General features: G+C 34.0%; 2 protein-coding genes across 7 annotated transcripts in view; one reads left to right on the forward strand and one right to left on the reverse strand.

Moving 5' to 3' along the window:
• The window catches only part of LOC125667916 (prominin-1-like), a 59974-nt gene that overhangs the window by 20124 nt on the left and 14608 nt on the right, over window positions 1-25242 (forward strand). For both annotated transcript variants that reach the window (XM_056163398.1, XM_056163397.1), the window contains exons 4-18: window positions 869-1004; window positions 2559-2625; window positions 6051-6134; window positions 6486-6661; window positions 8150-8218; window positions 8330-8393; window positions 8483-8562; window positions 10571-10647; window positions 12459-12605; window positions 12975-13101; window positions 13494-13588; window positions 14005-14086; window positions 20677-20826; window positions 21030-21092; window positions 21534-21599. In XM_056163398.1, the coding sequence (XP_056019373.1) occupies window positions 869-1004; window positions 2559-2625; window positions 6051-6134; window positions 6486-6661; window positions 8150-8218; window positions 8330-8393; window positions 8483-8562; window positions 10571-10647; window positions 12459-12605; window positions 12975-13101; window positions 13494-13588; window positions 14005-14086; window positions 20677-20826; window positions 21030-21092; window positions 21534-21599 (1483 nt within the window). The remainder of the gene's footprint in view (window positions 1-868; window positions 1005-2558; window positions 2626-6050; window positions 6135-6485; window positions 6662-8149; window positions 8219-8329; window positions 8394-8482; window positions 8563-10570; window positions 10648-12458; window positions 12606-12974; window positions 13102-13493; window positions 13589-14004; window positions 14087-20676; window positions 20827-21029; window positions 21093-21533; window positions 21600-25242) is intronic.
• LOC125651404 (uncharacterized) overlaps window positions 1-25242 on the reverse strand; it is a 90986-nt gene that overhangs the window by 1133 nt on the left and 64611 nt on the right. For 2 of the 5 annotated variants that reach the window (XR_008802543.1, XR_008802547.1), the window contains 3 exons: window positions 12994-13074; window positions 12501-12607; window positions 10841-11012 (listed from right to left, as the gene is read on the reverse strand). The gene's annotated coding sequence lies outside the window, so the exon portion shown is untranslated. Of the gene's footprint in view, window positions 1-10840; window positions 11013-12500; window positions 12608-12993; window positions 13075-25242 lie in introns of those variants that run through there. The other 3 variants (XR_008802545.1, XR_008802544.1, XR_008802546.1) reach the window with 3 other exon arrangements.

A 25242-nucleotide genomic window follows, 5' to 3' on the forward strand; every position in this document is an offset into this window, starting at 1 on the left:
CCGTATAATCTTCTTTAGTCATATTTGATGTAATTTCGTGAACGAAATCAATAATGGAAGAACCAAACACAATATTATATCATTTCTAGGATATTATATGGTACAATTTCATGGCAACCTACTTCACACAATAATATAGAAATTTGATTAAGTCAAATAAAGCAATGAAATGAAATTAAATTATTACATGTACAATGAAAAATATGTTATAGCTCATTTTACAAAAATACTTGCAGAGACATCATTTCGCACTGTCAGAAACAATAACCTTGACATCGCAATGCCTATACATCTAATAATGCTGACAAAAGTTGTCGCGGCAATTCCTTGACATGTCGGGGAGTTCTAGGAATTGGGATATTGCAGTAACACTTCTAATAAAAAATCACATCTAAACTTTAAGTAAATATAAGCATGAAATGTTAAAAAAATTTAACGTCTATCCATGCAGATAATATGAAATGCTATGCGGACACATTTTCACATGTTATTAAATTCTTTTGCACACCATCATCAGGCTTTAATCAGCACTGGAAATGTCAAAAAAATTAACATTCATTGCTTAGATATAGGAAAAGTTTTCGAGAACCACAAGATGTTGGTCCAGTTAACATAGAAGTATCCTCATGTAGTGGACATCTACTGATTCCTTAAATCTGGAGTCAGAGCAGGTCAGAAATGGACTTGGAGTTTGAAAGGTTTACACAGTGTCCCAAAACAAATAGGTCATTGTTCTTGTTAGAGCAAAATGACTGAGGTGAGCCTAGTGGCCCATTGAAAATAATGTCATATATATATATATATATATATATATATAATGATGCACATCATTGTGAATAATAATTGGTTGTAAATATTTGTTTTCCAGAACTGGTGCAATAGTATCCATAATTTCCAATGAGTTATTGCACATGAAGCTCGAAAATTCAGATGAAAGGGGACCAGTGCAATACATGAAAAGTGGACTGGATGATCTGGTGGTATATGCAAGCGAAACCACAGCTGTAAGTTTTGTTTGACATATTTAGATATTTCTCTATCCAGTATTGAAGCTGTCGATGAAAGGACTTTGTCACATTCTCTTATGATGTTGTTGAGTGTAAAGGTTAGGAGAATATGTTTGTCATTACTAAGATTTAAATTTCATATTGGTTCTTTGGAAGATAATTGGAAAAATCATTTTTTTTGGGTAAACTGAATATTATGGTCAAAACTAATCAGATCACACCTCATCCTTTTCTGTAACAGATAAGACTCGGATGTTGATTGAGCATAAGAATTGCATCGAATCGAAGCAATCATTTGCCAGATACATGCATGTGGATGCGATTAAAAGCCCTGCATTAGGTGTAATTTCATAACGAATTCAATTTCGATATTATTTAAAAGTCTTACGCACTCTAATACATAAACATGCAAGGTGAAATTAATAGTTATGTATAATAGCTACATTTGTTTTAGCCCCTGAAGCTTGTGTTTCCTATCATAACATAATGCTGTGATATCATAGCTACATTTATATACACATAGCAAAAGAAAAATAGTACATTCACAAGATTCTAATGGTGTCTACCTACATACGAGATATATTTGCTGTTGTAAAAATAACCAAGTTACAAATGGGTCAAAGCTACATGTCAGATGGGGATAAAATTTGCCACAACAGGATTTGTCCACAGTCAGGGACAAAAATGTTTTACAAACTCATCTTGCTTATGCTAAATTAGAAAGTCAAAGAAGCCTATCTTCACTTTTGTATTTGTTAGCTCACGAGAGTTGAAAGCTAAGCTCAAGTGAGGTTTTCAATTGAAATTTTTCTGTCTTCTGTGTATCATCTGTAGACCTTTCACAATTATAACTGTTTCTTAAGAACCACACCACAGACACAGGGCAAACTTTGCACAAAGCAGTCTTGGGCGAAGGGAATTCCAATTTGCTAAAGTGAAGTAGTGTGTTCATCCCAAAGGGAAATAGTAAAGAAATGGTCACTGAACCAAAAAGTTGTAACTTGCAAAGAAGCTTCCTTACATAATGAAAATTCAAGATTATTCAAATCATGATCTCAAGAGCAAGGGTGGGGCCACAATGGGTTTGCAAAATATTACATAGGTTAGACATGGTTAATGCGAACATGCTTATATTGAATTCATGCTTACAGTGAAGAATTTTCATTCCCTGTAGTTTTAAAAGATACGAACTTCTTGGATAAAACAACCTATGTTCCATTAGACAACCTATGTTTTATTAGACAACCTATGTTCTATTAGGCAACCAATGTTCTATTAGACAACCTATGTTCTATTAGGCAACCTATGTTCCATTAGACAATCTATGTTCTATTAGGCAACCTATGTTCCATTAGACAATCTATGTTCTATTAGGCAACCTATGTTCTATCAGAGACCTTTACATAATGAAGAAATTGCACAGTTAAGGTGAGCAATGTGGTCCATGAACCTTTTGTCATTCTGTTGTGTGGGATAATTAATGAAGTGCAATAAACAGGAGAAAATTTTTAATTTTATCACAAGTTTGTAAATTTTCTTTTTCTTTTAAAGGAGCTGGATACTGAGACCAGGAAGACTGTGCACCAAACCATATTTGATATAAACCGGCAAATAAATGGTATATTTTATTTAGTAATATGCTTTTAATCACTCTAAAATATGAGAGCTTTTGATTTTCACGTATGAACTATAAGTTTGCAAGGTCGAGGGAAAAGTCTCTTGAATAAGAAATGTAGCTATTTAAACAATCAATATATGCACAGTGGCTGTTTCTCTCGGTGCAAACTATTGACCAGTAATTAATGGAAACCATCTTTTATTTGTGATGACTTTATGATTTACCGGTGATTAACTGGTTCACAGTGACAAATTTTCGCAGCCAAGATATCATCATAAACAAATGTGGAAGACTTTAAAGGACTGTTTCTCTGGTAGAAGTAGTCGCAGTGTCAGACCAGGATCTCATGAATCTCGCAAAATTTCTTGCATGGGAATAAAAGTTGGTTAACAGTATTCTTTAAGGTCACTCGTGTCTAGTTGTAGATCAGTAGCTCTCTAGGAAAATATTAACTATAAGTTGGCGGATCTGTCCCAAGATTTTTCATGAGAGCTATACAGATCTAAACTAAGTCACTCCAGTGACCTATTGCAATCTTATTTTTGTCCATCTGTTGTGCATTAACATTTCTTCATTTACATGTACCACTAGACCAATTTATATCAAATTTAGTAAACAGCACCTTGAGGGTAAGGGCATTGAAAATTGTGAATGTTGTGGTTTTTGGCACAGGCAATTATAACACTTGGGTTCGAATTGACTACCATACAAGTGAAATTTTTAGTGAGACACAAATTTAGCAACTTTTCCATAAAAATGGGTATGTATTTAGAGAGAGCTAATTTTAGCAACCATAATTTCAGGAAAAATAACTATTACCTCCAATATGAAATAAATTGTTAGCAATATTCAATTTTAGCAATCTCATCACTCTCACTAATAATGCCAAAATTAAATCCTCGTTAATAAGTCTGCTTATACAGTATTTTAGCTCTTCAATAATAAATTTGTATCCAAGTGATATAATTGCCTATGTTCCTTGTCTCAATATCAATGATCCTTATCAATGAACAGACCCGTTTTATAGATGTGATGCTTTTTTATTTAGTTTTTTGAAAAAATATTTTTTATTTGGAAAAAAATATGGCAGAAATAAACAGATCCCCAACCTATCATGAGAATGCACAGGTAAATTTATTTGGGTACCCGTGCAATCTCATGATGTGTTGGTGATCTATTTACTCCTAGTTTATAACTTAAGATGCAGATCTTATGAAGTACATGTACCACATGATATCCACTCGTGAAAGTCTTCCACAATTTTAACCTTAAGTTGTTGGGTCTCAGTTTTTTTACTTTGGAATAAATTAGTTTATTGGATGAATAATCATTTTAGATAGCTAAAAAAATGTGTACAGGCGATGCACAGAAAATAGTTCAATGCCTTAATTCAGTTCACCACTGAAAATATTTTTTTTTAAAAACAACAAGGATACAGTTTAAGTCCACAAGTAGGACAGATTCAAGTCGACACCATTAATGATGGGCATGATTGGGATTTTGGAATTTTATCATGTTGTTATTCATCTTTGCAAGCCAATTGTCCGATTCGCTTACTCTCATCTCTCAAGATGTCCGAAAGCCAAGTGTCCAATTCTCTTACTCTCATCTCTTGAGATGTCTAACTTGCTTACTTTCATCTCTCGAGATGTCCAATTCACTTACTCTCATCTCTCGAGATTTCTGATTTGCATACTAGTACTCTTATCTTGAGAGATGAGAGTAAGCAGGTCAGACTTGTGAAGGTGGTTGTTTTTTTGCACACAAGAAAATGTTATTGCTCAGTTGAACGATATGGCCCTCTGAAATGCCCTTGTTTGTGTGGATGAGACAGTTGGATTGCCTTTCAATGCAAAACCACTGTGCTGAGGATAGCAGAAGTCTATCTAGTGGGGGAGATGTCAAGGTGTAGGACATCACAGTGATTGTGTACAGTACTTTTGTGAGTTCCCTTGGGTCTGAAGTCCCCAGCTTCATATCAGACAATAGGTTGTCTGTCAGTGGCAATCATAATTACTGTTACCCTCCACTACAGTCAGCAACTATTAGTATATTCATATCTATCTCTATGATGAGTATCATCAATATTCATCATGATTTGAAGGTAAAATACCCCGAGCTAGATATTCAAATTTCAAGAATCAATTTGAATTATCATTCCTAATGTTAATAAATTTTCAAAGACATCATCCATTTATAACAGAGTGTACTTAGTTTATATTTGATAGGAGTCCCTCTCATAATATATTCATGGATGTTTTTAAAGGAAATTAATGATTCATTTCTGTAAAGGTTATCTGTCTCATCAGATGGATAATGTACCTTAGTTATCAAATACAGTCGAATCTCGTTATCTCAAACTCAATGGGACCAAGAAAAAACTTAGAGATATCCGAAAAAATCGAGATATTTAAAGAATAAGTGGTTGGGACTTCTGAGTCCATGGTATTCAATATATCAGAGTTTGAGATACTGAAGTTCAACTGTACATGTAGTATACCTGATCAACACATTGTTTGTTAGAAATCTGATGAGCTGGATGAATTAGTACTGTGTGTTTGTTTAGTACTTCGTGACTATGATGAGCTGGATGAATTAGTACTGTGTGTTTGTTTAGTACTTCGTGACTATGATGAGCTGGATGAATTAGTACTGTGTGTTTGTTTAGTACTTCGTGACTATGATGAGCTGGATGAATTAGTACTGTGTGTTTGTTTAGTACTTTATGACTATGATGAGCTGGATGAATTAGTACTGTATGTTTGTTTAGTACTTCGTGACTATGATGAGCTGGATGAATTAGTACTGTGTGTTTGTTTAGTACTTCGTGACTATGATGAGCTGGATGAATTAGTACTGTGTGTTTGTTTAGTACTTTATGACTATGATGAGCTGGATGAATTAGTACTGTATGTTTGTTTAGTACTTCGTGACTATGATGAGCTGGATGAATTAGTACTGTATGTTTGTTTAGTACTTCGTGACTATGATGAGCTGGATGAATTAGTACTGTGTGTTTGTTTAGTACTTCGTGACTATGATGAACTGGATGAATTCTGTGTGTTTGTTTAGTACTTCGTGACTATGATGAGCTGGATGAATTAGTACTTCGTGACTATGATGAGCTAGTTGGAATTAGTACTGTATGTTTGTTTAGTACTTCGGGACTATGATCAGCTGGATGAATTAGTACTTCGTGACTATGATGATCGAGCTGGATCAATTAGTACTGTATATTTGTTTAGTACTTCATGACTATGATGATCAGCTGGTTGAATTAGTACTGTATGTTTGTATAGTACTTTGTGACTATGATGAGCTGGATCAATTAGTACTGTATGTTTATTTAGTAGTTCGTGACTATAATGAGCTGGATGAATTAGTGCTGTACATGCTTAGAACTTTTTGTTTTTTTCGTTGGATAGGGTCAGTAAGCTCTACGGTGGACAGCGTGGTGTCCTCTATCAATGCCTCAGCATTACTTAGTCAGACAGAAAACCTGGGAGCCAGTAAGTCTTTCTTCTTTTATGTAGACTTGAATGTTTTGCTTATATGTTTTGCAGATCATCAGAGATTTATGTGCTTAAAACTTGCTTTATTGTGAATTTTATTTAAACACGTCTTCCCAAGTCCAGGGTTTCTGATTTATGGAGCAGATCAGCAACCCTTGTCTTGGAAGATGGGCCAAACATCGTGAGTTTGATTAAATGTGTATCAGTGATATTTTCTAAAATGCATGTATTTATTCATGATCAAAAGATGTCTTTAATTATAGAAACATGTTTTATGGGTATTAGATTTGAAGTATATAAATATTTTCAAAGTGCAATATGACTTTCTGATTCTCATTTTACTTGTAGGAGCAGATCAAACATTGAAAGACTTAGAGAACATAACTACAACCCTGAGTGAATTAAAAACAAAGCAAAATGAACTCGATGGAAAAATAACGGCTATCAATCAGAATTTAAGTGCTGCCTGTAACGGTATATCTCCATGTCCTCGACTACCGACTGTTGCCAATAACTTTACTGTGGTATGTGTTATTTAGCTCCAAACAGACATAAAATGTAATTTCTCATCTTGTTGGATTTTTAGGTAAAAAGTTATATGTTTATGGACATGATACATATATATTTATGTGTCGTGATGTATTCATTCTAACAGTTGTCCTTAATTTGACCATATCTTAACTCCTGGACATCAAACAACTGAACAGAATACATATTCATAATAATATTTAAAAATTCATGATCCCTGAATCAAGGGTTCTGGTACTAGGGTAGGGCTTTATCATTCATTTAGTACATCACTTGATAAATCCTAGGAATTTCATTGGATAACGTTGTTTATTCTATAAGTGATAGTGCCCAGTCACTATTACGCCGAGTGCCGGGACTATGAACTTGCCCTGTGAAAAAAACTATAAGAACCTATACGTTATGACATACTTTTTTATTGTGACGTCATATGGTGCAAAGGGCACAGAGGTACATTTATATATTCTCAGATGGACTTTGCTGAGCTGCATTCCTTTACAAAGTTATGTGATTGATGATCACTGTTCATTATCTTTACTTTTCATTTATCAGATGAGTTTAAGAAAAATAAATGTTAGAAGCAACATAATTGGCATTTAGAATTTTAGAAAATGTAGAAAATATGAATGAAAATCAAATTAAAGTACATGTAATCAAAATACACCAACTTCTTATATGAATAATGTCAATATTAGTTGTACCGAATTAAATAGCACATGTACACCAAACTTCAACGTTAGTAACTCTTAATATTTACAACAATTATATTAAACTACAAACTAGTATTCTTCTTGTTTATAATACAGTGAGTTCTTGTTGTAATGGTTGGTTAAAACACATTGTTACAGTTTTGTTATCAAAAATATATCAAAATACAAAAAATATATATATTTTGTATATCATTAAATATTTGGTGAATGATAAGAAGAATGCATAATTGGCCATGAAAATGAATTTTACATTAATTGCAGAAAGAAAACAAATTATGGATGCAAGGTTTTACTATTGCTTTCCAAAGCAACATCATGAGAGCATAGTACCCACCTAAACAGTCATTAATAAGTGAATAGTGATGATGCATACTTTCTATAAAAGATTTTTTTACTTCTAGACCATTAAGCAATGAAACTGAGTAGCTATTGATAGTATGAGAAGCCTTGACCAAAATTTTAAAATTCATTGCCTTTAGGTCAGGGGATCTGGTGCAAGGGGTAGTAATTGGGGCTTTATGGCTCATACAGTGAATTTTTTTTATTTCTTTTAAAATCCTCATCTTCATTCCTGAACATCAAACAATGAAACTTAGTACATAGGGATAATGAAGAAAGAAGTCAATTATAGATTATGAAATTCAAGGCCCTTTGTTTAGGGAATCTGGTGCTATGGCAGGGTTAAAACTCTCAAAAAGGATGAATATACATTATATATATACATTTATGCACATGTTGAAATCTTTGGAACTACAATATATGTATTTATTCTAGGTGAATGATCTTGCTACCGAATTACAGAAAGTGAAGGACTCTGTAAACATATCAGCTTTGACAATAGAGGTGAGAGTTTTAAGACACTCTTAATGTTATCTTCTTAGTTTTTCTTGCTTGTATTTTTCCATGAAGAGCTTAGGTATTGACCGACATTGATTCCACTGTATCTTCTTTCAGGCAAGAAGGCAGTTTGACAAAGTGGTAAACGATATTTATCCACACCTGGAAGGTAGTATAGATCGTAAGTAGTTCATATTGGCACCCAAATTGTAACGGAAATGCAAAATAACAAAAGAGGTTTTCAATTTCATTTTAATTTGTTTTTCAAAGAGGCCATGAACAAGTCAGGTGAAATACAGAAGAATCTTGAAAATCAGATATCATCGCTCAGTGATACCTCCAGGAATTTTGTGAGTATTTCATCCAAGTTTTTTTTATTTGTCTCTTTGAGGAAGTGATTTTAAAAGGGCACAAGTCAATAGGTCTGTTTATCAGCAGGTGATATCTTGGGACTATTAGCCATTAAGTCTGTTAGTCTGTTAGAGGCAGGATGTTTATAACTAGTATATGTATGAGGGATGTTTGATATGTAATGTGTATTGTACAATGTCTCAAAAGCATGCGACTCAAATAGTGAACTGATCATTACATCCCTTCAAAGTATTCTCCGCGGTTTGAAATACATAATTTCAAACTCTGAATCCATTTCTGAAATGTGTCACTGTACGCTGATTTAGGTAGACCTCTGAGGCACTGACTGATGGCTTAGCCAAGGGCTTGTTGGGACTTGTAACGACGACCAGATAAGAACTTTTTAAGTTTTTGAAAAAGGAAAAAGTTGCATGGGGCAAGATCTGGAGGGTATGGTGGGTGTGGCAAGACAGTAACCTTCTCCGACTTCAAAAATTGCTTCACAAGCTCAAATGTATGTGATGGAGCATTATCATGAAGTATACGAACATGCCTAAATCTTGACACAGGGCGTTGTTTATGATAATATTTCTTGAGCTTTTTTAGTTTAACATCTCGGTAATACCAACCTGTAACACTTTTGCCATTCGGCACCGGAATTTGTACGGCTATACCATCACATGAATAGAATATGCAATAAAGAACCTTCTTTGTGCTTATGGTTCTTTTTGCAACTACAGGCCTTCTACAGTGTTTAGTTAGTCATATTTCTTTCCAATTTTCTCAGTGGTTCGAAATAGTGAACCCATGTTTCATCACCAGTAACATTGTTTGCAAATTCTCTTTGATAGAATTTGGGAAACATTTTTAGCAATTGCTTAGCGGTTTGTACTCGTACCCATTTTTGGTCATCTGTCAATATATGCGGTATCCATCTGGCAGAAATCTTTTGTACTTTCAAAATATGCTTCAAAATGAAATGCACTCGCGATAGCAATATGCCGATAGCTTTGGCAATATCATGAATTGTGTATCTGCCTTCACTTTCAATTATTTCCCCAACTTTTGAGACATTTGCCTTGCCTGTTGCAGTCACAGGTCGGTCAGATTTTGCTGCATCTTTGACAGACTCTGTGCCTGTCAGAAATTTCTTTCTCCACCTACAAACTGTCTCATAAAATACCTTATCAGACCCATAAACTTCCCCAATTCAGTAAAAATCTGCATTACGGAATGACCAAGTTAGTTTTGTGCGAACTTTTATAGAAGCTCTAATTTCTCCAATATTCTCAACCCATTTCTCAACCATTTTTACAACAGTGGTCAACGACTGGCTCTATTGAAATGACTATAAGTTTAAAACTATGTGGAGCTGAAGCCTCATGTTTATACCGTTGGAAAAGTATGGAATAGAGTTGTTCAAGAGTATCATCATCCATGAAATCATGCAAAGCGTTATTGCGCTGTTGTACAATACACATTACATATCGAACAGCCCTCATAGATGGCCTTTGTTGATTTCAGAATTTTTACAATACATGCAGGTCCTTGAGCATACATCATACATGCATACAGCAATTTGTTGTCAAAATGATAGGCTGGAAAATGTTCTTATCAGACTGTCATTAATGGGTTTTTTTTACCTGTCTTTAGACACCTGTCTTTAGACAGGCTATATTATGATACGAGCTATTCCATCTGTCTGTCCATTCGTCATTTTGCTTTTTGGGGTCAGGGTTATATCTTTCATACTGGGAGGCCTAGGACTATTAAGTCTGGTTAGCTGATGCATCTGGGGGAGGGGGGGGGGTCTGGTAACTTTTGACCTAGTAACCTTGACCTATTTTTCAACCTTTAACCTTTTGAACTAAAGGTTTAGGTAAAGTAAAGTTATGCTTCCCAGCAAGCTATGTTGTCTTCTGACAACTCTTGTTTTTTCGCAGGCATGCATGTACATATGAATAATATGGTTGAATATCATACTTTAAAATTGTTTTTCTGTTCAAGGAAAATAATATCAAGAATGTTTCTCAGACGGAAATAGACAGAATCGACAAGTACCTAAAAGATTATGCTGATTACATGTAAGTAAATAAATGTATAGACATGTCTCTTGTTTAAGTTTATCAAGTTAAATATTATGCTACATTACTTTTAGAAAATAGTAAAGCTGCTGGTTCAAACTGGATACTGCATTGTATAGCAAAATTAGCATGATTTTCTGCCAAAATGGAATGATGGTTGCTGAGATGCATACAAACTATTTCCAAATGTGGCTTTTGCAGTCCAGTTTGAAACACCATCCATTTACATTTTTGTGCCTCTGTCATGGAATAAATGGATGAGGAACATAGTGTTGCCCCTTTGTTCCATTATGTTACTGTTTTCCAGCCTCACACTTCCAGTAAAGTTCAGGAAGCAAAATGGAATTACTGTAACATCCGTTCATCTGTAACACATTGGTTTCTGGATAAGTCTTTGTGATTAAAGGGGCATGGACACGGTTGAGCTGAAAATTTTATTTTTCCATTTTTATTGTTTACAGTGCTTAACTAACATATTTCTAATGGTCAACCATTATTTGAATATCAGTTTTTGAGTTACAAGTGAGATACAGCACTCACAATTCTTTGTTATATGTAAACAAGGCTTGTGCCATGTTTTTGAATACATGTAGATTGCTTGATTGAAAATAGCATGTTCAAAACAAAATAAGATGTGCCAAACACTAGAAACTATTAGATTATGTTCAGAATTAACTTGTAAATTGAAAAATTTGGTTTGAACGAACTTTTACTGTTATGTCTAGCTTATATGTATTACTAAACAATAACAGGGCCCGAACCTTGTTTACATAACAAAGAATTGTGAGCTCTGTATCTCCCATGTACCTCAACAACTGACATTCAAATTTTTGCTGACCATCAGAAATACCTTTGATAGTTAAGCATTTTGAACATTAAAAATGGAAAAATAAAATTTGAAAATTTTCAGCTCAAATCGTGTCCATGCCCCTTTAAAGGATGAACCCTGTTCTTTTTTAGGCAAAAAGGTTCAAGGTCTCCATTTCACATACGCTTATTTTGTGAGATCTCTGTATAAGAATGACCTGTTTTGTTCTTATGGTAATGGTCAGAAATGGTTACCAAATGATAACTGAAATATTGAACTTCAGCAAATACGTGGGAAGAATCTGCATGACTTCAAGAAGACCTAATTGGTTCAAGGTCAAAATTGTTAAGTGACATAATTTGAAAAATAGTTTCAGGATGATGTCTGGTTCTGGTATAGTAAGAAACGATATTTCAAATTCTGAAATTCAGCACTGAAACTTTTCATTAAGTGTTTTTATCACAAAGGATGGCCCCTATCACTTTTGAGATCGAAAAGTCAAGGTCACCAGGTTGTATAAGGAATTCAATTGAATGGTGTCTGCAAGATTCTCTAGTTGCAAAAAAATATTTTGTGATGTTCTCCCTCCCAATTCACCAAATTGCCTTGTAAAGCTTGGTCAGGATTTTATGGATGGTATAATGCAAGATTGGCCTGTTGGATAAAAAAAATTCCAGAGGATCTTAAGTTTGAGATTGGATGAATTTTTTTTATTCAATTTTGCAAAATTGATTTTTCCATTAAAGCGACAAATGTTTGTATTGTGATGATTTTGTGAAATGTTTAGTTTGGGTCAATTTACAGTTGGATAACCCAAAATCCAAAAAATGTCATAGACAACAAATGTAGTATCTCCACTAGGTATTGAACCGCTAACAGTTAGGTTGGAACTTTACACAGAGCTACAACTTCAGAGGATTTGAGATTTTATGTATGGAATACACATAATTACGCTGTGTTTGTGGTTATTTGTGTGTGATGATATGCTGTACGTTTGTTTCAGATGGTACGGAGGCATTGGCATTCCTTGTGTCGTGATTCTCACCACAGCTCTGTATTACATGGGGATCCTGTTCGGTCTGTGTGGCCAGAGACCCGGATACGATGCTCCATGCTGCAACAGGGGAACTGGCTCCAACTTTTTGGTTGGGTCTGTATATGATATTGATTTTAGAACTATCATATGATCTATGAGGGGCTTAAAATGTATTATCAGTCTCTGACTGGCAGAGCAGAAGGAGATCGACAACTACTGTCCGTCCGTCTGTCTGTCCATTCAGTTTTCTATTTTCATTTCTCTGTCACATTTTAAGCTGAAACTTGCTGTGCAACTTCTTTGTAGGTCACTTTTAATCAATTTTGATCCATTTCAATCTCTATTGCAGGAGTTTTTACTCTCTATCTAAAGTTAAATGTTAAATGAAGGATACATGGATTGTCCGTTTAAATTTTCCCACAGTTTTCAAGTTGGGGCCTTATTTTACAGATTGTTTATTATAAAAGTTTTCTGCTTTTACAGTGGAGTTGTATGGACTTACCTGTTATTCTGGCTGTTGATGTATATAGTTCTTTTCTCCTTCCTGATTGGAGGTCTGCTGTACACCAATGTCTGTCGAAACCTAAACAAGGGTGTGGAAAATATAGGGGTAAGATTTACTGCTTAAAAACATTTAGAAATATTAGGACTTCACATCAGAAATGTTAGAGCTGTATGATATAATCACTTCAACTTTCTGCAGTTGTCAGTCAACGTTTTTGGTCTGTAAAAATTGAAAACATTTTATAATCAATACAAAATTTCATGATGGTTCAAAAGAAAAAAAAAAGCAATATATTTTTAAGTCAACAGCATGGGGGTCCTGATTTAGTCATGATCATTGATGTAAATGGCAGATTTTCAAGATTATATGTAATAATTAAAAATGAATAATTTAATGAAGTTACAGTTGTATATAACAGTAAATAGTGTCAGTGTATCTGGTTAATGTTACTCTGTTGTGGATGTTAATGAAATCTCACCATATTTCCTCTATTGCAGGACTTTGAACCAATTTTAGATGACATGGGTATTGATGTCAAAAGCTTGCTTGAATATGATTCCACTTCAAACTTTACCATTAAACAAGCACTTAAGTAAGTCTCAATATCTCGTACATGCATGTTTTCATTAAGTGTTACACTTTGTTATTTTAAAGTTTTCCTAAACAAAGATGTAATGTTAATAATTATTTCAAGTGAAAACAAGTCCAGGGCTGGGTTCAATATCATAGCAGCTTGTTTATCTGTTAGGTTAGGTATCTATTGAAAACAGTGGATGAATTAAAGCTGGTTATGTTAGCCTAGATGTTTATGGCACTATCTAGCCCTATGTAGCCACTATGATTTTGAACACAGCCCAGTATTCATATCTATTGCTTCTTCAGATTTTTTGTTGGTTTTTTGTTGTTGTTGTTAAAATGTTTAAATTTCACTTATTTATGGCTTTTTTTTGGTATTACATTGTAGAAGATTTTCATGAATTTAATGTTTGCAATATCTTATAATTTCAGAGACTGTAAGAATGACAAAGGAATTTATTCAGCCCTTAAGCTACAATCTAGATTTAACCTTGATGAACTTTTGGATATAAGTGTAAGTCGCTCATTAGGGCTCCTGTGGAAGCTCCTAGTTACAATGAATATATTCAAGTGTTTGTGATTAAGGTAGATGTTCCTGGACTTTTCTTAAGAAAAGAATACATCCATGTGTAATACACGGGTGTGCCAATAGAATAGGTAGTTTGTGTTTTGTAATATATATAACAAGATAATGAAATCTATAATATAATATATATCATAAAAGAGTATCATTTTTGACACGTCTAGATATATGAACATCCTCTTATAATAGAAATAAGTCAGTTGCCTTTCCTATTCCTGAACCAGATACATATGTGTACCATTTTTGCAAAATATTCTTTTTTGATAGATTAATAACAACACCCCACCCCCATTTCTGGAAATTCCTGATTACGGGCTTTTTAGGTCACCAAAGTCAATCAGGTGACCTATTGCACTTGAAATTCCTGATTACGGGCTTTTTAGGTCACCAAAGTCAATCAGGTGACCTATTGCACTTGAAATTCCTGATTACGGGCTTTTTAGGTCACCAAAGTCAATCAGGTGACCTATTGCACTTGAAATTCCTGATTACGGGCTTTTTAGGTCACCAAAGTCAATCAGGTGACCTATTGCACTTGAAATTCCTGATTACGGGCTTTTTAGGTCACCAAAGTCAATCAGGTGACCTATTGCACTTGATCATCCTGCATAGTACATTCAAAATTGAGCATTTTCAACTTCTTGATAACTACCATTCCAATTCTTTTCAAATTTGGCATGAAGCATCTTTGGTACAGTGGGGACAAAGAATATAAATTTCAGGACTCCTGCACCCCTGGGGCCTTAGGGACAGGGCAAAAAATTCAAAGAAATTACCAATTTTCCAAAATACAACCACATGTAGAGCAGGAAGGCCTCTACCAAAATTGTAAATTCATGATTCCTAGGGTGGATATTCTGACTCCAGGGCAGGGCCAAACTTACTATATAGTGATTATGTGTAAACATTTAGATAATAACTTCTCTAATGCTATTGATACTGAATTGAAGCTAAAGGGATATTTTGAAGGAGCAGGTAGTCCTTTACCAAAATTGTGAATTTCAGGATCCCAATGGTAGGGAATTTGGTTTCAGGATGGGGCTGAAATTATTTTGATATAGATTTCATATTGTCTTTATCATTGGGAAGACTTTTGCTGATACTGTATAAAATCGAAATTCAAATGAAAAGGATGTACCAAAATTGTGAATTACACAACCCTAGAGTTTTGATTAGGCCAGGTCCAAAATAGTCCTACAGTATTAATATAACATATTATGTGATGTCTTTCATCAATATGGGCACTTTCAGGGGCGTTTGTTTTTTAAGAACACATTTTGTTTTATAATGTTGCTGAATATTAGAATTTAGCTTAGATTTGCAGAACAAGAAAATTATTCTAGATTTCGCCACCCTTGAGGCTATTGATACTTTTAACTAATATTCAGGTGACCATTAAGGCCTTTGAACCTCTTGACCAACGGACACCAAAATATTCATGATGGTTTATTCTTTCATAGCTTTGTAGATTTTTAGGTCACCTGAGTTTAGTAAACTCAGGTGACCTATTGCAATTGGTTGTTGTCCATCGTCGTGCGTTAACAATTGAACATTTTTAAACTTCTTGATAACTACCAGTCCTATTCTTTTCAAATTTGGTATGAAGCATCTTTGGGACAAGGAGGACATAAATTGTAAATTTCAGGACTCCAGCACCCCCTGGGGTCTTAGGGGCGGGACAAAAACTGCCCAAAATTGACCAATTTTCAAAAATCTTCTCAAGAACCACATACGTGTAAGCAAAACTAAATGCATGGTGATGTAGAGCAGGAAGGTCTCTACCAAAATTGTAAATTTCATGTTCTCTGGGGTAGGGGTTCTGACTTCAGGGTGGGGCCAAACTTGTTATATAGTGTTTATGTGTAAAACACTTACTGTGGATTTACAGTAAGTGTGAATGACACATATCGGCAAGTACATGACATGTTCCAGATAGTTTATTGGAAAGTCCCCGAGTGATTTTAAAGAGGGCTTTTGATAGGTCGGTTAAATTATAGGTAGGCGTTCCCAAGTATTTGGCATTATATTATCTCCTGCTTAACAAGTGTAAGTTTCACTATTTGATTTCAATGTAAGTTGCACCGTATGTAGCGTGAGATTCAATATTGGTTTTGATTTGACAACGGGGATTTGAGATTACGTTAATAAAATGTCTTGTAAAGTTTATCTTATATATACTAGATATCTATATATACTAGATATCTACATGTATAAAAGTAATGGGATATCTTATAAAGAAAAAAATATAAGATGTCTTATAAAAGATATAAGATATCTCGTAAACTTTAGAAGATATAAGTTTTATCAGATACCTTTTAAATTTTATCTTTTAAACAGGAATAAACGTGCCATACTAATATAATCCACCGCAGTATCAATAGGTATGGGATGGGGCATGAAAGGAATTTGAAATAAAAAGGCGGGATACAGGGTGAAAAAGGTGGGCTCCGATATGTAAAGAAAAGGCAGGATAGCAATATCCCAGAATTCAAATAGTGTTGAATATTGAAAAAAAAAGATGGGATCGAAAATACTGCAGGAAAAGGCAGGATCCACAGTTGCCTCAATATTCCAATAAAAATTGAAAGGTTACTCCCTTAAATTCCTGTAGATACTTGTCAGTTTTAAGTGATCAGAAATTTTAGTACATTGTACATGTTTCTATAGGCGATTTTGTCCGTTTAAGAACAATGCTTTTGTTTTGTTGTCTCTTTCACATTCGCAGTTTCCATATCGTTATTTTTACATAAATCTCTCAGAGGATATTTTCGAAATCTTACAAAGCATTGAACAAGGGCGAGATCAAAAGATCGATGTCGGACAAAATTTCTAAATTCAAATAGTTAGGGGGAAGAGGGGGTAAAAACTCGTAAGTTTCTGTCATCCGACATCGATTACATTTTAGTGGGAAAAAAAGACAACTGACTTTAAAACCACATAATAATTATACATTTTAATAAACATTTAATAGTTTCAATGTACACTTTCATTTGTTTTACTTCTTAATCGACTAGTTTCAACATACTTCATATTTAGTTTTGTATGGGGGGGGGGGGGGGGGGGGGGGGGGGGGTGTATTTGTGAGAACTATACGAACTCAGTTTTCTCAAACATTGAACATTTGATCTCGCCCCTAAAATAATTTGTCAGATTAAGTAATAAGATCAATAGATATTCTACTTGGAGAAAACATTTATTTTCAACACACGGCAATTGGATGCTTTGATGTCTTTTACTGTTATATATACCCACATTTTCGTATAAAGAAATTCGGAAGTAACCATTGCTAGATACTGTTAATTGAATGAACAACTGCAAGTTCTGTGAATTCTATCAAAAACTAAATTCCCCAAACCATCCCTCTCCTGTAACACATTACTATTAAAGAAATTCAGCATTTCGTTAGCATTAGACGCACCTTCTATAACGTCATAATAAACCACAGCAAAGGTTGATTGTTAATGTTGCGTTACTGGCGTACCTTTGAACCTATATCACTGGTCCACCCCTAACTGCATGTCCATGATTGAGATTACCCGTTGTACGAACGACACTCGCTTCGTCAAATATATATATATATATATATAAAAGCACTGAAAGGCCACGACACTGTTGGTTATTTAAAACTCAAATTTTTGACGCAACCTGCGTCTTTATCAAGAGACATATATTACATAAACAAATAACACGCAAAAACGACAAGTATCGATAAACTACATTGGTGCAATATATGTCTCTTGATAAAGACGCGGGTTGCGTCGAAAATTGAGTTTTAAATAACCAACAGTGTCGTGGCCTTTTCAGTGCTTTTATAAATTTCTTTATTGGCCTTGTATCTTCTCAGATCCGACACTTTAAGAAAGTAGGGTGTTGTTGGGTTTTTGTGCTTTTATTTAATATACAGTCAACTCTCGATAAACCGCCACCTTTTGTTCTTATGAAATTATGGCATTATAACGAATTTGGCGATGAATTGAATTACCGCCATCTTGAAGAAATAGAGTTACCGTTCTTTTATATGTAAGAGTTATCTTTTGTCCTTACTTGCATAAACCACATAAACAATGATTTGCAATGTCCTGATGGGTACATTTTGGATGATGTTCTTGGTACGTAATGATTTGCTTTTTTTCATCGAAATTTAACAGGACCCTCTTTCGTGGCGAAACCATAGCTAAATTGAAATGTGTTTCTATGATGTATAAACAACTTGACTACAGTTCATCTCCAGTAATTTTCTTGTTTATTCAATACAGCAATTACTGGGATCCTTCTGTCCAGGTGTACGCCGGAGATCGATAATGACCAATTTACTGCTTCACTGACCACGTGCACCTATGGCGGTTTATCGAGATAATTAACACGGTGAAATATACTTTTGTAATGAAAACACTGTGGCAAATGGCGATAGCGAATTTGGCGTTTTAACGAGAGTTTTAAGTAACAGGAAAAATGTTCCTAGAAAAATGCGGCGTTATAACGAAAATGGCGATGAATTGAGTGGCGATAATTCGAGAGTTACCTATATATATATATATATATATATATATATATATATATATATATAACTGACTCGGCCTAAATTGCAATAAAATCAGTAGCAAAGAAGTTTTCAATATTTCGTTCGTGTTTAGACCACAGGGGCTTGCCACGAATTGACCCTCTCTATTCTATATTTACATTTATTTGTAAATATAGAATAGACGATGTCAAATTTTAAAAAGACAAAAATTTCGTGACGAGCCTGTGTCCAGATGAAATATGCTTCTCTTGGATTTTGTTTGCAGTTTCTTGAAAGTCATTCCCCAAAAAATTTCTCGCAGCTCTACAAATTAAAGACACCAATGGTACATTGTCAGGGGTACAAATATTTCTTCTTAATAAATTTTGTCCGATTTCTTTATTATATACACTCGATTTCTTTTTCATTTCATACTCGATAAACAGAAGTACATCCGGTGTGAGCTTCGTTGGCGACACTTTCAGTGCAAGAGTTCCCATGATTGACAATTTTATAACGTGGCCTTTGCGACGCCTAATTTCTTACTGATTTTACCATAAAATAAACCCTCGGCATGTCATTTTAAAATCAACGTCATTGTTTTAGTTGGTATTGGTTTCCCCTTTTCGCAGAGTCTCTTCCATCGTGCTAAAAGATTATGTAATGACACGCTAGTGTAAAGACACGTGTGCCCATCTAAAATTATTTTTATTCCCACCCCTTTAAATATTGGTCCAATCGCAGTGATTGTTCTTTCCTTGATGCGTTATCATTGACAGATTTGTTTTGAAATCAACTATCCGGGACCGCGAATGAACTTGAGAAGCTGAGTCGTTCACACTTACTGTAAATTCACAGTAAATAACATCTTCTTTAGTGCTATTGATACTAAATTGAAACTAAATGAATATTTAGAAAGAACAGGTAGTCCTTTACCAAAATTGTAAATTTGATGATCCCAGGGGTAGGGGGTTCGGTATCAGGGTGGGTCCAAAATGGTCAGTTATTAAATGTGTGAACAATACACATTTTTAACTTCTTCTTGATAAATACATATGTACCAGTCCAATTCTTTTCAAATTTGGTATGAAGCATCTTTGGGACAAGGGGGACACAAATTGTAAATTTCAGGATTTCTGCACCCCTGGGGCCATAGGGGTGGGGCAAAAACTGCCCAAAATTGACCAATTTTCAAAAATCACAAAAAACTGCATGTTTAAGAAAAATTAAATGCATTAAGATGTAAAGCAGGAAGGCTTCTAACAAAATAGGGGCTTCCATGGCCGAGTGGTTAGAGCATTGCACTCAAAATCACACGGCCTCTCACCTCTGGTCGGTGCGGGTTCGAATCCCGCTTGTGCCAGTAAGTGAGAAAGTTTCCCAGTTTACTTTTGGAAGGTCGGTGGTCTCTTCCCAGGTACATTGTATCTGGGTTCTCTCTTCCACCAATAAAAACTGGGGCACCACCAGATAACTGAAAAATTGTTGAGTATGGTGGAAAAGAGCGAAAAATATCAATCTACCAAAATTGTAAATTTCATTATTCCCGGGGTAGGGGTTCTGACCCCAGGGTGGGGCCAAACTTAGTATATAGTGTTTATGTGTAAGTTTGCTGATACTGTATAAAATCAAAATGCAAACGAAGGAATAGCAGAAAAAGATGTACAAAACAAGGTGAATTTCACAACCCAGGGTTTTGACTCTAGGATGGGTCCAAATTAGTCATATCTTTTAATGTTTTAATGTTAATACACCTATTATGTAAATCCTTTCCTCAGTGTATGCACTTATGAGGGCATTGAAGTTGTAAGAACACATCTTGTTTCATACTTTTGCTGAACATTAAAATTTAGCTTAGAAATTTAGAACAGAAAATCTTTTGTAAATTTCATAGCCCTTGGGAGTAGTGATAATTTTTCACTAGTACTCAGGTGACTGATAAGGCCTGTGGGCCTCTTGTTTTATACGTATGTATTGTATTCAATGTTGAATTAATGGGACCATTCATTCCATCTTGTAGGATGTTATAAAGGAAATACGAGAACTCAGCAGCAACCCTAGTTTCACTGTTCCTAACATCACCATTCTATCAGACAGCCTTAATAAATCATTGTCAAACTTCGCAAATTCTGGAATTACACAAATTAATTTCACCTCATTTGAAGAACAGGTAGGTCTTTTTTCAAAGATAGAAATTATTTGTTTTGACTGTAACATGCACATGGCGTATTAATATGTATTTTAAAATCACAGCAATGGACAAATTTAGATTGTGAAGAACTATAGAATTAAGAAAAGGCAGAATATAAAGTTATTCACAGAATAACAATGAGCTTCCTGATATGACATATTTAGTGTTTGATATGATTACAGCTTAACAAGACTCCAATTCTAAATGTAACTGGTATTATCACGGAGCTGGAGAACTTTAACCTGGTAAGTCAAAACTCTGATTATTATAAGGGTACGTGTACTATGATTCAAGATAACATTTTTGCATTAACAAATATCAAATGTTTCCATTCTTATTTTTGGGTTTCTAAGAAGAAATATTTGTTGTGTAGTTTTTTATGGCATATGCAGTGTGCTGGAATCTCTGTCACTAATGTCAACATCAGGCTACAGAATAACAAATGATCATATATATATAGTATAATATCTACTTTTCCATTGTTTTTGCTTTTAATATCTCTACGAATTGTAATGTTCGCCATTTTCTTGTGAATGTGCTGTAGCTGTAAACAATGTACATAAGAATATATAGATAAGATATACATGTATACTTACATGTAATACCAATTCATTTTCTGTATTGTTTGGACATCTTGAAACTTTTGTATGTACAAGTACTTCATATTTTTCTATGATTTTCTGTAGCAACAAGAAGCAGATATGGTAACAAGTTTACAAAAGACAGAGCTTAAAGCTTTTGAGGATAAAATGGTAAGTTTAAAGATTCCAGGTGTATGTGTAATTGTTCTAGGTAACATATAGTGAAAATATCCAGGACCTGTCTGATTTCCTTGATTATATCATACTATTTGGTGAATTGGGAAAAGGTCTACATAGGCTATGCCTGTTGCCCAATCCTGTTGAGTTTCTTAATAAAATATGTTTAATATTTGGTGAATTTGCAATCAATCATAGAATGATGCCTTTGATTTTAAAAGTTTTACTATATATGAACAATTGTTCCCTTTTCATTTATTGATGTTGGTTGGCAAGAATTTAAAGTCTCCACAGTTACTGGTAAAATTATGAACTCAAAAATGAAAGATTGACAACAAAGAAACTACTATTCATAAAATAGCACATTAAACAAAGTGAACCTGTGTACATGTTACAAAGTGAACCTGTGTATATGTGACATATATTTATTTTGAATAGATTTATATCAAGGATAGGCAAGAAAAAAAATGTCAATGGATTTTTCTCATATTTGGTAAAATTGTAGCATAGGGGACCCTCAATACAAATATGTCTGAATCATTCTAGGGTTCTTGTCATTGAATAAAGTTCTGGGCATGGAAGAGTTATACTTCTCTCAAAAACTGTGAAAACTAATTGACATTACTTCATGCTCCTATTAAGCTTTCTCTGAAATTAAATTCTGTCTGAAATTCATACAGACTATGGGAAATCGATACTCTTTGTGTAATTTTTCAGTATTTTTTATACGCCCGTCTTAAGACGGGCCGTATTATGTTATGGCCTTCATGTCCGTCCGTCTGTCCGTCTGTCCGTCCGTCTGTTAGCTTTTTCGTGTCCGGCTCATAACTTAAATACTATAAGGCCTAGAATAATCAAACTTTGTCAGTTGATACATCTTGGGTAGAAGGTGTGTCGCACATTAAAACCAGGTCGCTGTGACTTTTAATTAAGAAGATATGGCCAAATATGGTAAAACCCTGTCCGGCTCATAACTTGAAAACTATTTGATCTAGAATCATGAAACTTGGTCAACTTATGCATCTTAGGTAGAAGGTGTGTCGCACTGTACTTTAAGGTCACTGTGACATTTAGTTGAAGTGATTTTTTGAAAAAAGTATGTTATAATTGGTACAATCCCTACTCATATAAGAGTTTTGTAGAAAACCTCATTCAAAAATGTTACATCAAGAAAACACATATTTTTTTTATGATATACTGTACAGCTTTTTTTTTTAGCCTATGTAATGTTTCCTTTGTTTCTAACAATAACATGAGAAATTCCACTTGTCCCATGGGAGTAGCATGCAAAGGGCATTTTGACAAGACTAATTAATGAGTTTTGTGTAGAGCATCTCTGATCAACATGATCAAGCAGGTGTTATCTTTATCTCTAGGGAATTGGGCAGAGAGATCTTAGCCTCTTAATTGCAGATATACCAGAAATTATTTGTGAAAGTGAATTTGTTTGTTGTGGTTAGTCTTTATTTTCAAAATTAATTTGACATTGTACTATATAATTTTTAAAATTTTTTCTCGGCAACCTATATGCAGAGTATCATTTCTCACTAAGACAACAAATGGTTGCAATATGTATAAAGGCCTATTTTAATGATTAATATTTTGATGTTTTGTTATTGCTGTGGCATTGTTCAGAAAAAAGATATACAATGAACAAAGCTGCAGATTGGGCATTTGTGTAAATCTGAACAGATGAAATAGTATTGCAATAACCATATTAAAAAATATTAATTCAAGAAACTACACATTCTTCATTATATACACTGTACTATACAGCAGTATATAACAAACAAATTATTTCTTTTGTGTCAGTAACAAGAGAAATTTCCCTTGTCCCATGGGTGTAATTATCAAGCAATTCAGGAGGCATTTTGCTAACAGAAAAATTGCATTCTGTCAAATTACAGATTAATTAATGAGTTTAGAAGATTTCTGTTACAGCAATCTGATCAAGGAGGTGCTATCTATATCTCTTGCAATCCGGAATTGGGCAGAGGAATCTGGCCTTCTAATTGATCTGTCAAATTTTAGAACAGTTCTAATTGGTAGCCATTACTTTGAAAGTTAATTTGGTATAAAGTTTAAGAATTAATATGATATTGTAAAATATATTTTTATTTTATATCTCAACAACAAGGTGCAGATTGTCATGTCTCACTAAGATGACAGTTTTACAGTCTAAGAATAAACATAATGACTAATGTTTGATGTTTTATTACGCTGTGCATTGTTCTTCATTCCTTAAAATACAATGAGCAAAGCTGCAGATGTGCATTTCTCAAGTCTAACACAACCAGTTGAGAAATATATGATGTATTATTTTTTTCTAATTAATAACTACACCATAGGAGATGCACCAGTGTTTGAAATAACCGTTTTTAATCTATATTTATTTATATTGACATCACCATGCATATTTTACTTTTATACTTGAAGATTTGACAAAGGCAGATACTGATATATGTATTTTTTGATATGTTGAATAAATCAACCTTTTTGAGTACTCCCATTTATTGTAAGTTGTTTGCTTGGATAAAGGGCTATCTTGCACTTTAATCATTTCATTGAAAACATTTGGGAAAATGTTTTTATATCCTTTTAAAAATCATTAAGCTTACATTATCAATATTTGAAGCAATGTCACATGAGGCCATAAAGTGGGTAAGATTCTTAAAGGAAGGATGACATTTGGTTCCATGCATACCTACATGTATCTCTTCATGGTGATATGTTCATGTTAACAATATGTGACGGGCGTATCATGTGCCGTGGCGGTGCACTTTATTCAGATTTTGTGGTGTAGACAGAAATATAATCAATAATACGTTGGTGACAATTTAGGACATAAAACCCTGTTTTTGCTGTTGTTACTGACACATTTATCTCAATTCATGAAAACATATGGTGATCGTGATTAGTGAATTCTTTTCAAAACACATAAATAAAATATTTTGATGGACTTACCTCAATATTAAACTTGGGTGAGCTTTGTGCTCTTTTATGACTATAATTGCCTTTTAACACCATATATACTTAAATGTCACTTTCAATGCTTATCAGTATTTTTGAAATAAGTCCAAATGAATATACAAATCAAATTCATTTCATCGAATGCAAAAGAGAATTGGTGGAGAAATTAGAAAAATAGGAAAATTCCCAAAATTACACCTATGTGATTTTCCTATTTGCTCAGGTTTGAGAGCCTTATAATTGTGACTTCACAAGCTACCCAATAGCTATAGCATCATAGCCAACTACGCTACACAATGTAGTTATGTTGGCTATGATATCATTGGTGGTAAAACAATGACAGCCACTATTATACAGTAAAACTCGAATATAGCGAACACGGATATAGCGAAATTACGGCTATAGCAAAGTGAAAACGATTTCCCCGGCAAATTCTTTATATATTCTATATAAAAATCTGCGTCTATAACGAACACGGATATAGCGAATTTACGGATATAACGAAGTAAATTCCTATTCCCTTTGAATTAAAAATGAAAGTAAAAGTCACCTTTTATAACGAATTTATTTTTTTCATTTTAAACTCTTTGTGATTTTTAACAATCGTTTTCCATTGACATAAAGGTTTCACACTTATTACAAAATTTGTTTGCATTTTTTCAAAAAA

The sequence above is a fragment of the Ostrea edulis genome, chromosome 4 (genome assembly GCF_947568905.1).
Source record: "Ostrea edulis chromosome 4, xbOstEdul1.1, whole genome shotgun sequence".
NCBI classification, from domain to species: domain Eukaryota; kingdom Metazoa; phylum Mollusca; class Bivalvia; order Ostreida; family Ostreidae; genus Ostrea; species Ostrea edulis.